Source organism: Syngnathus typhle, linkage group LG7 (genome assembly GCF_033458585.1).
Source record: "Syngnathus typhle isolate RoL2023-S1 ecotype Sweden linkage group LG7, RoL_Styp_1.0, whole genome shotgun sequence".
In the NCBI taxonomy this organism is placed as follows: domain Eukaryota; kingdom Metazoa; phylum Chordata; class Actinopteri; order Syngnathiformes; family Syngnathidae; genus Syngnathus; species Syngnathus typhle.
This window is the reverse complement of record NC_083744.1, coordinates 6,734,873-6,749,335: the sequence shown is the minus strand read 5'-3', so window position 1 is coordinate 6,749,335 and position 14,463 is coordinate 6,734,873. Positions and strand designations below refer to the sequence as shown.

General features: G+C 38.5%; 2 protein-coding genes across 4 annotated transcripts; both read right to left on the bottom strand.

Annotated features, from left to right (window-relative positions):
* Positions 1 to 214: 214 nt before the first annotated feature.
* Positions 215 to 3,646, bottom strand: LOC133156614 (snaclec 6-like). Its single transcript, XM_061282479.1, has 7 exons — positions 3,494 to 3,646; positions 3,293 to 3,355; positions 1,747 to 1,774; positions 1,595 to 1,680; positions 1,331 to 1,462; positions 561 to 666; positions 215 to 463 (listed from the first exon to the last, which is right to left on the bottom strand). Exons 2-7 carry the CDS (start codon positions 3,353 to 3,355, stop codon positions 381 to 383), a joined length of 498 nt encoding a protein of 165 aa, XP_061138463.1. The 5' UTR covers positions 3,494 to 3,646; the 3' UTR covers positions 215 to 380.
* Positions 3,647 to 3,781: 135 nt separating this feature from the next.
* Positions 3,782 to 13,607, bottom strand: si:dkey-30c15.2 (uncharacterized protein LOC558938 homolog). 3 transcript variants are annotated; one of them, XM_061282470.1, is made up of 18 exons: positions 13,542 to 13,607; positions 13,329 to 13,391; positions 13,180 to 13,207; positions 12,979 to 13,076; positions 12,722 to 12,847; positions 12,345 to 12,456; positions 11,608 to 12,264; positions 11,474 to 11,517; positions 10,490 to 10,553; positions 10,097 to 10,228; positions 8,372 to 8,476; positions 8,247 to 8,296; positions 8,053 to 8,169; positions 7,929 to 7,974; positions 6,951 to 7,022; positions 6,712 to 6,865; positions 4,745 to 4,827; positions 3,782 to 4,667 (listed from the first exon to the last, which is right to left on the bottom strand). In XM_061282470.1, the coding sequence occupies exons 7-18, from the start codon at positions 11,638 to 11,640 to the stop codon at positions 4,488 to 4,490; spliced, it is 1,080 nt and encodes a 359-aa protein (XP_061138454.1). In that variant the 5' UTR covers positions 11,641 to 12,264; positions 12,345 to 12,456; positions 12,722 to 12,847; positions 12,979 to 13,076; positions 13,180 to 13,207; positions 13,329 to 13,391; positions 13,542 to 13,607; the 3' UTR covers positions 3,782 to 4,487. The 3 variants fall into 3 exon arrangements, with proteins under 3 accessions (XP_061138454.1, XP_061138456.1, XP_061138455.1); XM_061282472.1 differs by having other exon boundaries at positions 13,176 to 13,207; positions 13,542 to 13,560; XM_061282471.1 differs by lacking the exon at positions 13,542 to 13,607 and having other exon boundaries at positions 13,176 to 13,207; positions 13,329 to 13,535.
* Between the last annotated feature and the right edge of the window lie 856 nt (positions 13,608 to 14,463).

Genomic DNA, 14,463 nt, shown 5'->3' with positions numbered 1-14,463 from the left:
ACAGGTAACGAGAGGCAGGTGACTGTGAGTTGTACATAGATTGTGAGTATTCACAAGAAGGGAGGGGCGAGTACGCAGACACGGGCAGAAATAATTACAACCGGCACATAATAAAACATCCGGGGACGAGGCGTGACCCCTTTCTTCAATCTCAAGGTTTTCAGCAATGGACTCAGAAGGGTTGCAATGGAGAATAGAAAAAAAGACCAAAACCTTTACGCCGACACATCCCTTTATTTACCCGAGATGCTCTTTGATATTCCAAATCTGCTGTCAATAGAAATTGAGCGTTGTTGAGAAACGAGAAGAGTGAGGTGGACAGTAAACCCAGAAAAAGAGTCACCAAGTTTTGATACTATATTATCTCAATGACTCATAACTTAATGATGTATCAATGAGAACAACTCTCTAATGCAAACATACGGCTCGTCATCTGTGCAGTCTTCATCATACCAAAGTCCATCTGCAAGAAGTAAGACATTCAAGTTTAACAGCATTCTATTTGGAGAAAAAAAAACTCGAATCATTGATTTTGATCACATTTTCTGACATTTACTTACCATCCTCATCGATTGCAACACAGTTACTAGCGCCACTGGACTCTGCATAATCATCAAAGTTAAGGAACTCCTGCTCTGAGCCGTCAGTCCACATGAAGTCATCTTCCTGGAATACCAAGTCCCACGTAAAGACAATCACAGAGCATTTGCATCTTCTGTTTGATTTTTCAATTGACATCACCACCTGACACATTTGGGTACTTCCGTTTCTGGGTCACAGAGGCGCCGGAAAAGCGAGCTACATTCTTTTCTTTTTCTTGAGGCTGTTATTTTTATTTTTGAAGCAGCGGCTTGCTAACTGCGAGCAGCTTGTTAAGACACGTAGCTGTAACAATCCACCTTGATCTACAGGCTCTCGAAAGCACCTTAGTCATAGGTGACCCCATCACTTGCAAAATGAAGCTCCAGAATCCAGCCACAGCAATGTGTTTTCCTGGAGCCAGAGCACCCGATATTGAAGCTAACCAACGATGAAAGGTTTAGCAGATTATTCTTGCTTAATTGGTGGCTGGTTAGTTTCTGTAGAGAGCAGGGATAAGAGCAGTTTGTAGATAATTGGTCCTACTTCTGGGGCTGCCCCAGCCTGTGGAACCTGGATGGCCTTCTCTGTAACCAGAATTTCTTCAACCCGTTTCCCATTTTGTCAAATCAGGTGATAACAGTGCATAAAATGAAACTGTAATGAATGGTGTTAATGGATGAGCAGAAATAAACAAAAATAGGAAGGCATCATTATTCTTTCTGGTAATAAACACTTATGATTGTTTCACCTCAATTGCATCAGTGAGTCCAATCCAAGCAAAGTCATTGTTACCGCCCGCTCGAATCAGTTCTAGAACAAAGGCATTCTCCAGGGCATTGTGGATGGAAACAAGATTGCCACCAAGGATGTTGCAGACACTCTGATGAACAAAAAAATTTGTATTCACTTGATCCGGTTCGCCAGACAATTGGCGAGTTATTTTGAACCCAACATCTAAATGGATCATTCATTACTGTTTGGCAACTCCATAACAAATACTTTTTTGACGTACCTCTGCATCTCCAAAGGTCCTCTCATCATCTTGGTAGATGTAACAGTTACAGTCCAACTGAGTCCAGCCTTTGGGGCAGTCATTACCTGCAAAACAATTGTTGTTTTAGGGGATATTGAGAAAATATCAAGTATTGAGCTTGCACTGCTAACCTGTGCTCCTAAACTTTGGGAATGACCACTGTGAAGAAGAACAAAAGCACATTGGTAAAATCAGACTGCAGACCAGTGGCACAGATGAAGACAATAATTTCGGAAGAAATTGATTGACGACTAGCCATTGATTATCTAAGGAATCAATACTGTTTTGATAACCAATTGATTATCAGGTGAATTTGTTAATTTTAAAATTTTAAATGATGATCAAGATTGTTGACAATTTTCTGACATGCTAGGAACCAAACTACCGCAATTTTCGAACTAAAAGTCGCTCCGGAATATAGGTCGCATTAGCCATAAAATGCACAATAACGTGAAAAAAACCATATATAAGTCGCTCCGGAGTATAGGTCGCATTTTGGGGGGGAATTTATTCGACAAAATCCAACACCAAGAACAGACATGAACGAGCAACAACAGGCAAACGATAGGTATGCTAACGTGACATAAACACAAAGAGCTGAGAACGGGCCTGACGTAACATTCAGAGTTATTAAAAAAAACTATTACATAAATAACACGTTTATAAAACCATCTGTGTCACTCTAAATCATTAAATCCATTGATCAATTTCCTCGTCCTTTGTCAACAACGCCGCGCGTGCGCACTGACGTCAGCCTGGTCTTTATTCCACAGATCTAGTATATAACTATATTGCAACGTTAACAAAGTACAAGGAAAGACGTGGGTTTGGTAAACGGCTCTTTATTTAACAAAACAAACTTCCAGGCGTGTGGCGGCGTGGACTTCCAGCCACGGAGGTGGAAGAGAGATCCATAGAATAGGACCGGGCGTGCGTAAAAGCCATGACCGAGCCCCATCCCCCGTCCCCGGACAGCCACCCGGCCGAGCGCCGGCCACCGATTTCTATCCACGGAGGTGAAAGAGAGCTCCGTAGAGTAGGACCGAGCGTGCGTAAAAGCCATAATAGTTCTTCAAACCTTCTGTGTCACTCCAAATCCTTAAATCCTTCAAACTCTTTGTCCTCCGTGTCACTTAGAAACAAAGCCGCTAATGATGCCGGTAGTACGTGGGGCCCTTCGTCATCTTTGTCATCCCATGATCAATCTTTGTCCTTTTTGTAAACAACCGCCGCCCCACGCCGCTGCTGACGTCACTTGAAATTCAAATTACAGTAATCCCTTGCTACATCGCGGTTCGTTTATCGCGGTTTCACTTTTTTGAAAAAATTCACATATAAATTGCTCCTCATTATAAGTCGCCCCCCCAACTATGAAGAAAAAAAACACGACTTATAGTCCGAAAATTACGGTAGTTTTTAAATCAAAAACTGAAGATTCAAATTCATTTTTGGAGATTAAAATTCAAATCAATCTTTTAATTGACACACTAATTTGCCATAAGGCCTTATTTTTTAATAAAAGGATGGATATTAAAACATAAAAAACATAATTTCTTTTTAAGTAATAGATTAATCGACAGAAATCCATTTGTAAAATAATTAATAGTTGCGGCCCTAAAATGCATAAAACACAATACTGAACATTAGTTTAAGTCAGTGATTGAGATTTTGACTTACGACTCCAGTCAACAGTCCACTGATCCCACAGAGGAGAACTGTTAAGCGAAGAGCAAATGCCATCTGCAATAAAAAAAAAACAATGTTTCATATTTCCAACATGACATATGAGCCTTACATTTACAGAACATCTCTTCTAACAAAGCAAGAATCGGACGAAAGCTGAAAAGTTCGGTTTGCAAGGGTAAGATGTAAAGTTACCTTTGAGGTCTTGATCCCTTACACTGAGAACGGTGACAAGAATTCCTTTTATATGCTGGGTTTGCCTTCCAAATTGCTGTCATGTGGTGCTAAACTAACTTCAACACAGATGAGGTTCCGCCTCGACGAAGCATGCACGTTACATAGTACCAGGAACCTCGAGGAAGCTTCCTAGTCGCAATGCAACATTATGCAGTATCATTCACCAATGGTGAGAAAATCGTAAAGCTTGTAAAAGCCTGAAACATAGAGCAATTGAAAGCATGACAGTCACTGAGCGCAGAAGACTTATTTAGAAGACTTATTTATCTACTATGTATGTATGTATGCATTTATATTTTATTCATGTCATTTAAGTTGCCTAGTCTGCATTGATTGCAGCTTCGTTATCCAGAAGACCGCTTCTTAAAATTGTTCCACTTCTATAAAAAGGGCTGAGTGTACTATCTTTATTCAGAGCCTGCTGCGGGCGGGAAGGTTTGATTTAAATATCATGTTGACTTGGTTTTGAACATGTGTTTTTTTTTGGGTGACGGGGGCATACTTCGCACTCCTGCACCATATTCTCTTCGAACAAATGATAATGTGTCAAGCGCCAGGTAAACATAAAACAATACAACAATACAACAATTCCTGACACTCTTTCTCATTCTCTTTCTCCCTCTTCATTAATAATAAATGTTCATTGATTAATCATAGTTTTTGTTGTCAGGCAGGCAAACAAAACAATTCATGCCAGACTACATAATGGGAACCGGTTTATGTAAAGTTCTCACACTTTGGGTTAGGTCTCACAAAACAAAAGGCGAGGGTGGTTCCAACGTACGACAGGGAGGTACGACTGTGACCTTTTTATGTCATTTAAGTAAGCATAAGTATAAATACGATTTTGATCCCGCTGTAACGTATCTCAGCAGTTTCAATGCGACAACATGGCATCAGTCTTTGTTCATCCTCCATCTGTTCTTCAATTGCGTCCAGCCAGAGTTGCATTTTAGCTGAAGAATGTTTTGTTGTCATGCCTGATGTCGCAATTTAGCGACTCGTCGAAGAAGGCCATGTGTCTGTACGTCACCAGGGGTGTGCTCTCCCCTATGACGGCCTGAGTAAAGTTGGGGCGTCCCCATGCGTACACCAAACTGTTGAAGAAGCCTTGTAAGGAGACACTGGCGGCCTGAAATGAAGCACAGCCTGGGATGAACTCACACGTCCCTTTAAAGACAGTGCATATTTCTCAATTATGAATGATACCTGTATTGTGTAGGCGACAAACAGGCTCTGCTGCTCAACATCTGCCCACAGCACCAACGTTGACAACAATATGACAAGGAGGGCTGGAAACATTTGATTTTCATTAGGATCTTTTTCATTCCAAGGAGATAATTCATAGGTCAGCACAGAACGTGTTCCTCACAAAAAAAAGGTTGCATGTTTTTGATCAAAGTGTTTTCATTTTTTTGTTTTTGTTTTACTGGAGTACCGTTTTTTTCCGTGTATAGTGCGCAATATTTTACTAATTTATTGTCCTAAAATCTGGGGTGCGTATTATACATGGGTACAAAGAAAAAAAATTTTTTTTATTTTTATTTTTTATTTTATTTTTATTTTTATTTTTTTTAAATAAAGTCATGGTACAACAAAACCAACAACAGGACTGACCGACAAAGTCGTGGAACAAAAAGACAGGGTGACATTACCAAAGACAGGAACAGAATGACAGTAACACATGCAATGATCCAACGGTGAGCGAGGGGCAGACAGGACTTAAATACAAAACACGTTACATCGATTGAGGTGACACAGGAAGAGCGGGGTGACACGAACAGAAACTATGGCAACCTAGACACATAGCAAAACTGGGGACGAGACATGACAAATCTCCCCCGAAATAAAACTCACCTTTCTTCTTGTTTGTTGTCAATCGCGCATCGCATTCAGCCATCCTGCCCAACACACTTAGTAAAATTCATAATTGACGACACATCGTTTGATGCGATGGTGCGTGCAATCCTCGATGGTGTGTTATTGTCAAATATTGTTTGTTTTTTAATCTCCATCGCGGACCGGACGTCATACGGAGGCCGCCATTACAGATGCGCAGAACGGTTGCGCAAGACACGTCAGCTATATAAAGAGCGAGAGTTCAGTTCTCCACCTATTAGTTTCAATTCACAGTTTAATTAGCAGTTTCAATCAGCAAATAACAAAATGCGTATTACAGGTAATATTTTATTTCACAACACTTTGCCTTGTTCCTTTCGTCTCTGCTGTTCATTTCAAACACGCTCCATACGACCGCAATGCTCTTGTATCAGACGCTCTCTCGATCACCTGCTAGTTTGCCATCTGTCACAATGTACCCTACACAAATCCGAAACATTTGTTGCGGCTCCGAGTCACGACGAGGGGCAAGTTTTGGTTTCCAAGGGTGTTTTTATTCCTCTTCAACGTCTCTCCCATACAGAGCCGCCGTGTGCGCACGGAGCGCGGTGGTGCGTTTAGGGGCAGTCGGAGAAATCAACGCCAACAAAAAAAATGACATCCAGCCTAGTTAAGACCATACCAAAGACTTTAAAAATGGGACCCATTGCCTCCCTGCGTGTGTGACGATCTTTGGGACTTAAAAAAAATAAAAAATTTTTTTTTTTTTTTTTTAAATTCATAAAAATTGGGTGCGTATTATACATGGGTACAAGCTTTTTTCCAGCATCAGCATGCCATTGTTAGGGGTGCGTGCTATACATGGGGGCGCACTATACACGGAAAAAAACGGTATTTGTAAATGTCACTTTAAGAACTAATTATACAATTGTATGGTTTTTATTTTTTGTTAAAGCATTTTTATCATCTTATTTCTGGTCCCTCTGTTCACTTACAGCATTATTTCAGGATTAGCGTGACGTTTTTAGAGTTCATTTTATATTTTTCAAGCTTGAAGTTACTTTTACACATATAAGTGGTTTTATCTGATATTACACTTTTTTTCTGGGTTTTGCTCTACAAATTACTTTTGCTTATTGCAGCTGCAGTTTTTTCCCCATCAAAGGTAAGTTGAGTAGTTCAGAAAATACTGGTTCATTTGTTATTATTAGTCCACCTAGATAATACTCACATATTTTTTAAACACAACCAATATACATCACGGTATTATATTAAATGTCATGTTCAAGGCACGTATAAAAAAACTCAACCTGTGTGCAGGCGTGAGTGTTGCATACCTGGTGCCCAACAGAACAAGATGACCATGACCATGTTCCTGGCTGTGGTGAAGGAACTTTTCAATCTCCTGCCAGAGAGTCCGTCACCTTCCACTGGGAAAAGGGCCGCCTGCTGGTGCTCTTCGTGCCACTTTCCCACCTTATGGTAAATAACCTTTCATTGGTAAAAACAAAACCACAGTGTCAAAATAAATGTTTTAATAACCTGAAAAACACTTTTATTGATGGTGGCAACCTACAGAGCATGACAGCATCACAGGGATCACCACCAGGAAGATAAAGACTCGCATAAAAGTATCATGGATTATCTCCTTGGAAGAAAAAAAAGTTTAGGGTAATGATTTGTGAATCTTGATGAAACTCATACATAAAGCAATCACAGCATCAGGAACCTTTTTATAATATCTGCCTGTTGGGCACATTTCTCAATTTACTGTTGTCTGTCTATATAGCCTGGTTCAGAAGCAGAATCGCGACAAGGTGCAACAAAATTAAATAGAAGTCTATATTGCCCTACATCCCAAAAGAGGTCAAAGGGTGGATCGCTCAACTTAGCGTAGCAATGCTCTGGGCTTACTGCTTCAAATTTGACCATACAGGGACAAAGTCTCTTGATTTACTTGTAAATGGCCAAAATCACTGTAAAATTACTCCTTAGTACAAAAATGGCAGACTTCCCGTAAGACTTGTTTGAATAAGCATAAAATGGCAGGTTTCCTATGTTATGTTTTCTTCTTGATACAGTTTTGTTTATTTCTATCAAATTTTCATGTTGCTAAACATACAGTCTCAGGGGACAGTTATAAAGTCTGACAATACCTATTTCCAAGCTCCTGGAAATAACCGTAGTGAGCGTTTCATTTTTACACAAAATGGCAGAGTTTATCTGACTTTTTGGGAATTGTTTCTTTTTTGCAAATGCACTCATGATAAATATTTTTACCAAATTTGATGCTAATTTGAAAGTGGTTTCTGGGGTTGAATTGTCAAGGACAAGATGTCTCTGACAAGTTTCACTTTAAGGGGCCCCTGAAAATGGCCAAATTAAGGCTAAAATGACAAAACGGCCGATGTCTGGCGTCTTTTCGGGCATTGCTCCTGGTACTCTTGTAGTCTACTAACAGACATGGCAACATTTGATCTTGTTCAAATCTTGTGAAGTTTAGATTCATCATCAAAATGTTGATTCAAGGACTATAAACAGTTTTGATACTCACAACATCTGAGCAGGAATCTATCCAGATGTGCATGAACAAAATACAACTGAGGATAAAAACAAGACAACAAAAGAGATGAGAAAACATTGTCATGTCTGCGTAAAATTCCAAATTTGATGATGACCTGGTGCAGTATTTAGCATTGTCCTGGATGCTGGTGCTTCGGGGGTCAGGAATCAAAGGAGTGGCTCGGATGAAAGGTGTTAGCACGTACGCCAAGTAAACAGCACCGGGGATCAACCTAATGAAGCGGTAAATGCCATTATCCACATCATTTACCCTCTTCTCGTTGGAAAGAGATTCAAGAGAGACACTCACCAAACAAACATGTAGACTGGTAAAGATAACAGTCTACTTCTGAAGCCACTCTGTGAGGCAAATGTGCATTATTTAAACATCCCTATTTAGAAATACAGCCAACAATGTGCGTGTTGATACCACACCTGCTTCCCCTCATCCTCAGTGGCTGTTGCTCGCCAACCTTTGATGGAGTTTTGGGACTTCCATGCGTACACTGCCACCAGCAGGAATGAGATCAGGTAAAATGTCTGGGACAAACGAAAAAAGAAAACTTAGAATAGGGGTGGCTTGGCGGTAGAGTCTTCTAACCCAGATGTCGGGGTTTCAATGCTTATCCTTTGTAAACCCTTAGTGGTTCCTGATGGTATGTCTGTCATCAGCAGGTGAATGAGGAAGCAGTGTGAAGCACCTTGAGTACCCAAGATAGAATAGCGCTACACAACTACAGCCCATTCTAAAACACAGCCTAGGTGTAGCTTGGAGTAATACGTAATACATGCTGGTACCGTCGACATCAGGCTGCATCACGTAGAGCAGGGCTCCCTCAAGCATTGGATCACGTGTCGGTACTGACCCGTAAGCCATTCAGTTCTTGAGTATTGTGGTGTTATTTTTCATTTCATTATTTTCTGTCTCCACAGCAAATACTCCACAAGCCTGGGAGAAGCACTACATCCACATTTCCTTGATCATAAATATACATTTTGTCTTATGAGATATATCTGAGTGCTACTAAATTCATTGTCAGAACCAACAAATCCATCTGAAAAAAAATACCATCAAATATAACCCTAACCTCCGTGAGTCGCAATTTACCACACTAAAATAACGATTGATTTGAAATTGTGAGAGCCCAATTGTGTACATCTTATAGACGTTTTGTACTCCGATCTGTGATCATTACTCATTTGACTACTAGCTTGTAACTTAGAATCACGCAACGTGAGAAACTCATGAGTCAAGGGATAACTACATTGGACACGACACATGATTAGTGTTTAGCAACTCAGCACATCTACCACACCGTTCAACATCAGCGTGATTTTCTGACAGTGCCTCTTTGGTTAATGATTGCTCACTGTCTGTTTATGTTGTTATGTAACACATGAAGTCCAAGTACATGTTCTCGTGAAAACGATGCCATCTGTTAAAAACTCATTCAACACTTTTTAATGAGTGTTACAACACACGTGTTTGATGACAGTTTGTCTCTTTGCACTCAACTTCATGCACGTGGAATCTGTTAGTAAAAGGCCAGGAATGTTCAAGACAGAAGAAACCTTAAAACACCACAATATGTATTTTGCATTTGTGTGTCTTGCATAAGCTGGACCTGGTTGTCATGTTTACCTTTTATTTATTTTTCCAACAAAATACCATTGCCAAATGTAACAAATATATATTTTTTAATTGCTTTTTTTTTTTTAAACAACCCTACTATACTGCTCTAAATATAAATGATACTTTTCAGTGGTAGGGAAAACTTGCAAGCTATAAAACAAAAAGTCCCACTTCTGCTTTAAAGACAAAAATATGTTTTAACTCCTATACTGTAAGTAGCACACACGCACACACACAGCACACATACACACACCACACGCACACACATATTTTCCATATTTGCATATTGAAAGAGCCTGACTAGACGCACTAATTCCACCATCATGTTGCTAATCTATAGAATTCAAAGTATCTATGATCCTCTCAACTATACCCTCGACCACCGAGAAATTTCTACAAATTGTGTCGCAGGATTATTTAGAATAATAGCCAGTCGTAGTCAGATTCCTGTATTTTAATGTTGCTCAACATGATCGTACTTGGAGAGTAAAATATGATTTTAGGTAGTAAAGGCTGTTGTTTCTTACCAGTGACAGAGGCAAGCTGTATAGGCAAATGGTTACACTGTTGTTGGCACCGACTTTGTTGATGGCACTGGTGAACATCAGGATCAGAGCAGCTGCAAGGTCTGCCAGGGACAGCTGAACTAAAAGGTGCACCTAAATGCACAAACACCATGCTTTAATTCTAGTTCTATTTCTATCTATCTATCTATCTATCTATCTATCTATCTATCTATCTATCTATCTATCTATCTATCTATCTATCTATCTATCTATCTATCTATCTATCTATCTATCTATCTATCTATCTATCTATCTATCTATCTATCTATCTATCTATCTATCTATCTATCTATCTATCTATCTATCTATCTATCTATCTATCTATCTATCTATCTATCTATCTAACAACCAAACCTGTTCTTTCAGATGCCTCCATCTGACCATGGAAACCACCAGCACAGAACAGCTGCCAACCACGCTGCAGATGACATTAAGACACAAACATGCAAACACACACACGCATCATTATCCTGTATTTATGGCTCCAAAAGTGCTTTTATTCTATTTCATATGAAAGATTCAATGCAGCTAAAGCAAATCAATACATTAACTTCATCGCCTACTATCATCATCATCATCACCAGTTTATTGTGTGTTCTGAACTTAGAACTTTGTTTATTGTGTTACAGCTGCTGTTGGGCTGTAAATAGAGTTGGGTATATTTGACTTGGGATTTAGTTTGACTGACATTTTTGATTGGTCGTTATCAGGAGTGCCAAAGTTGAAGTATATTACATAACATATGCTACATTTTGATGAAATGAATAACCTATTATAATATAATTATTTCAGGGGTAGAATTGAGTCATACATTAAACAAAGGATGTAGCCGATTATAGCAAAAGTGGCCAGCATCATTAGGTAATGTTTACAAATAAATAAATAAATAAATAAATTGGGCAGGTCAAATGAGACTGAGGCCATTTTTTTAAGAAGGGAAAGATATCCTGCTGATGGAACACAAAACAAACTGCATGCACAGACTAGACCGAGACAACACAAAATACTGTATCTATTTAATGTTAATGAACTGCCTGCTTTAAAACATTTATTGACCATATTTATTGTTTTTATTATTATTACCTTATTATCTTTGTTTATTTACCTTCATCTGTAATAATATACATTTTAATTCAGTCACGATCATCATTAGCTTTTAAATGTTGAATCTGCTTCCAAATGCCTCTTCCATCTTGGTGTTTAAGCTGCCCTCATATTGTTCGATATCCAATACATACGTATTTATGATAATTTGAGCAAATTTGATCTATATTATAAAGTGGATATGATATTTATAATTATAAAATCTGATAGTTAAAAGATGCAAAAATGAATCACCTGGGAACTAATGAGACCAAATATACAGTTGAGAGAACATCAATCTGCAAAACAAAAATAGGCATTTCATGCTGGTTTCCCATGTCTGACTCTACATTCTATATGCCTAAAAAATGATATACGGAAAGTCCTACCTGATAAGCAGTAAGTGTACCATTGAGGCCCATTCTTGATAAATCAGTTCAAGTAAAAGTCACATTTAGTTAGACACACAAAAGAACATTCCTCCATGGTAGCCTTTATGGCAAATGTGTGCTTTGGTCAATGAACACCTGCACACAAACGCAAAGTGAAACAAGTCACATGACGCTGCTTTCACTCCCCCCGTGCGTGTGCGTGTGTGTGTGCGTGCGCGTGTGTGTGTGTGTGTGTGTGCGTGCGCGCGCGCGTGTATGTTATTCTACCGTTCCAGGTGCTTTTCTTGTACTTTATTGAAATTAATAGTGGGTTTTAAAATACATTACAATTCAAAAACCAAAACATTTCCCAAGCTGTCACTTCTGTTGCATTTTGATTCTCAAGGATTCTTTGATTTATTAGAGACAAGCAGTTTGAGATTTTAATTTGTTGTTGATAATGATTGAGCATTGATGAAATAGAAGAAAAAATATCACATTTGTTAGTCAACCTTGAAACACAAAGACGCCAAAAGAGTTTAATCTCGTTGAGGCAAGGAAACTTAATTGTGACAGAAAATAGGATGAGAAGAAGTGATTAGGGTTAATGGACAACTGGTCTCTTGCAAACATATGGTTCCGTCACTGTGCACGATGTAGTCATCCAAACACCATCTGTAAGAATAAAAAAAACTGGATGTGTATACATATGTGTAATTCTCAGCAAACTGTGTTTATTCATTGATTTTACTTACCATTCTCATTAATTGTGGTACATTCACCAGTAGGAAGTGGTGGTGGTGGTTGTGGATTAAAGTTTAAAAAACCATCAGGAGGTGTTGTATCAGTCCATAAATAGCCACCATCCTGGAAGACAAAGTCACATTTAATTGAGATATACTTTAAGAGTTAAGGACACACAATCAATTTGAGTGACACAAAACTAGCCATACTCAAAAGATATGAATAAATAATTAGTAAAATCTTGGAGCATGACAGTATTTATTACTATAAATCCAAATGGATTCAAATCCACCAATCTAGTCATCAAATTTCAAATCAAATAATTGTATCAATTTGAAAACAAGTGACAGGATTCAATCAGAACGTTAATGTTTTGTCAATGTTTTACCCCATCTTCGTCATTGTATCCAATCCAGGCTGTAGTAACCCCCTCTGGTATAAGTCCTTGAACAAATATGTTTTCCAGGGCACTTTCGATTGAGACTAGATTCCCACCGAGAACTCCACAGACACTCTGATGGAGAAAGAAAGATCCACCAGAAAGTTAGCAAGACATTTTCACTTTGGATCAACGGATTGATGGATCACTGATTGAAATAGCAGTAAACTGGTTGGGAACTATATCACAACTATTTTCTTCCATACCTCTGCATCAAGAAACTCCCTCTCTTCCGCTTGGAAAATGTAGCACTCACAATTGAACTGCGTCCACCCTCTAGGACAGTTATTAATGACAATTTTTTCTTGAGGAAAGCAAAAACAAAATAAGACAGGTCAGTTAAATCTGGTGTGGATGTCAACAAAACTAATCAATAGTTCATTTTTCTTTTGATTATACCTACCAACCTTTCCAATAATTGAAAAAGAACGAATGCTGCAATGAACAAAAGCATATTGTTAAAATCAAACAGCAAAACAGAAACACCGCAAGTAAATATAAGTTTAATATTTACGTTTTATAGTTATGTAAGCTTATCTTAACGATTTTGACTTACGCCTCCACTCAACAGTCCATTGATCACACAAAGGAAGAACAACAAGCGAACAGCAAATGCCATCTGTGCAATAATTGAAAAACACAAACATGTTTCTAACAATAAATATTAGCAATGTTACACTTATTACATGAAACACAAAAATGGACTAAATGCCAAGACTTGACATGATATTGAGTTTGAAAAGTGCGATGTAAAGTTGTGTTCAGTTACCTTTGCAGTTGTACGAGTGCCTTAGTGCTGTGGACAACGACACCTTTTATATCGTCAGTCTTGGTATGTTGAATGTGTCAAATCATGTCAAAGTCACATGACACATCAGAGAAAAAACAAAAACCCAAAGAACCTGTTTGCCAAACAGCAAATGGACTAAATTCAGTTATCTGTAACTCAATGTGGAGACTAACGAATAAATATTTTTGTAATTTGGAATGTGTACGTATGTACATATAACTTGCAATGGTCTTGCACTAATCTACGTTAATGCTGTGGTAAAATCAGGATTGCAAAAAAATTATTATATCAAGAAGTAATTCAGGGTGATAAGTAGGAATGAATACAAAATAGTGAGGAAGGCGATAACTTAATGTGTCTTATTGATGACATATTTGTGCTGTGCAAACTACTTAGTGGCTCACTATTTGTCTCCTTGAAGCCTCATATGATGGTGATAATCTGAAGACCTCATGCGCTTGTAAAAATACCAACCTTGACCTAACATCAGAAATTTTTATTAATTTGCAAATCAATGAAATATTTTGTTGATAGATGTTCAACATTGGCTCATTCATTCGCACCATCTCTAAGTATGAGCCAGTGAACTGTAATGTTTATGCATGTGTGTGGTTTTGATTTAAAAAAATGTAAGTTCCAGGCTCTAAGTGGTCTTAATGTAACACTGACATAAAGTTTTTCGAGGCCACAGGCGCGGCAAGCAATCAAACTAGACAAAGTGAGACAGCACCGACAGTCAAACTGGTTAGAATGTTCCCGGCCGTCAACAAATAATTGGCTGGTAGGACATCATGGGGGAAAACCTGATAGCAAAGTCGCACAGCAAGTGCAATTTCTCAAGAATGAGGAACAAAGTATCACACCCAAATAAATCACCGAGTTTAAAAAGACAACAGCAAAC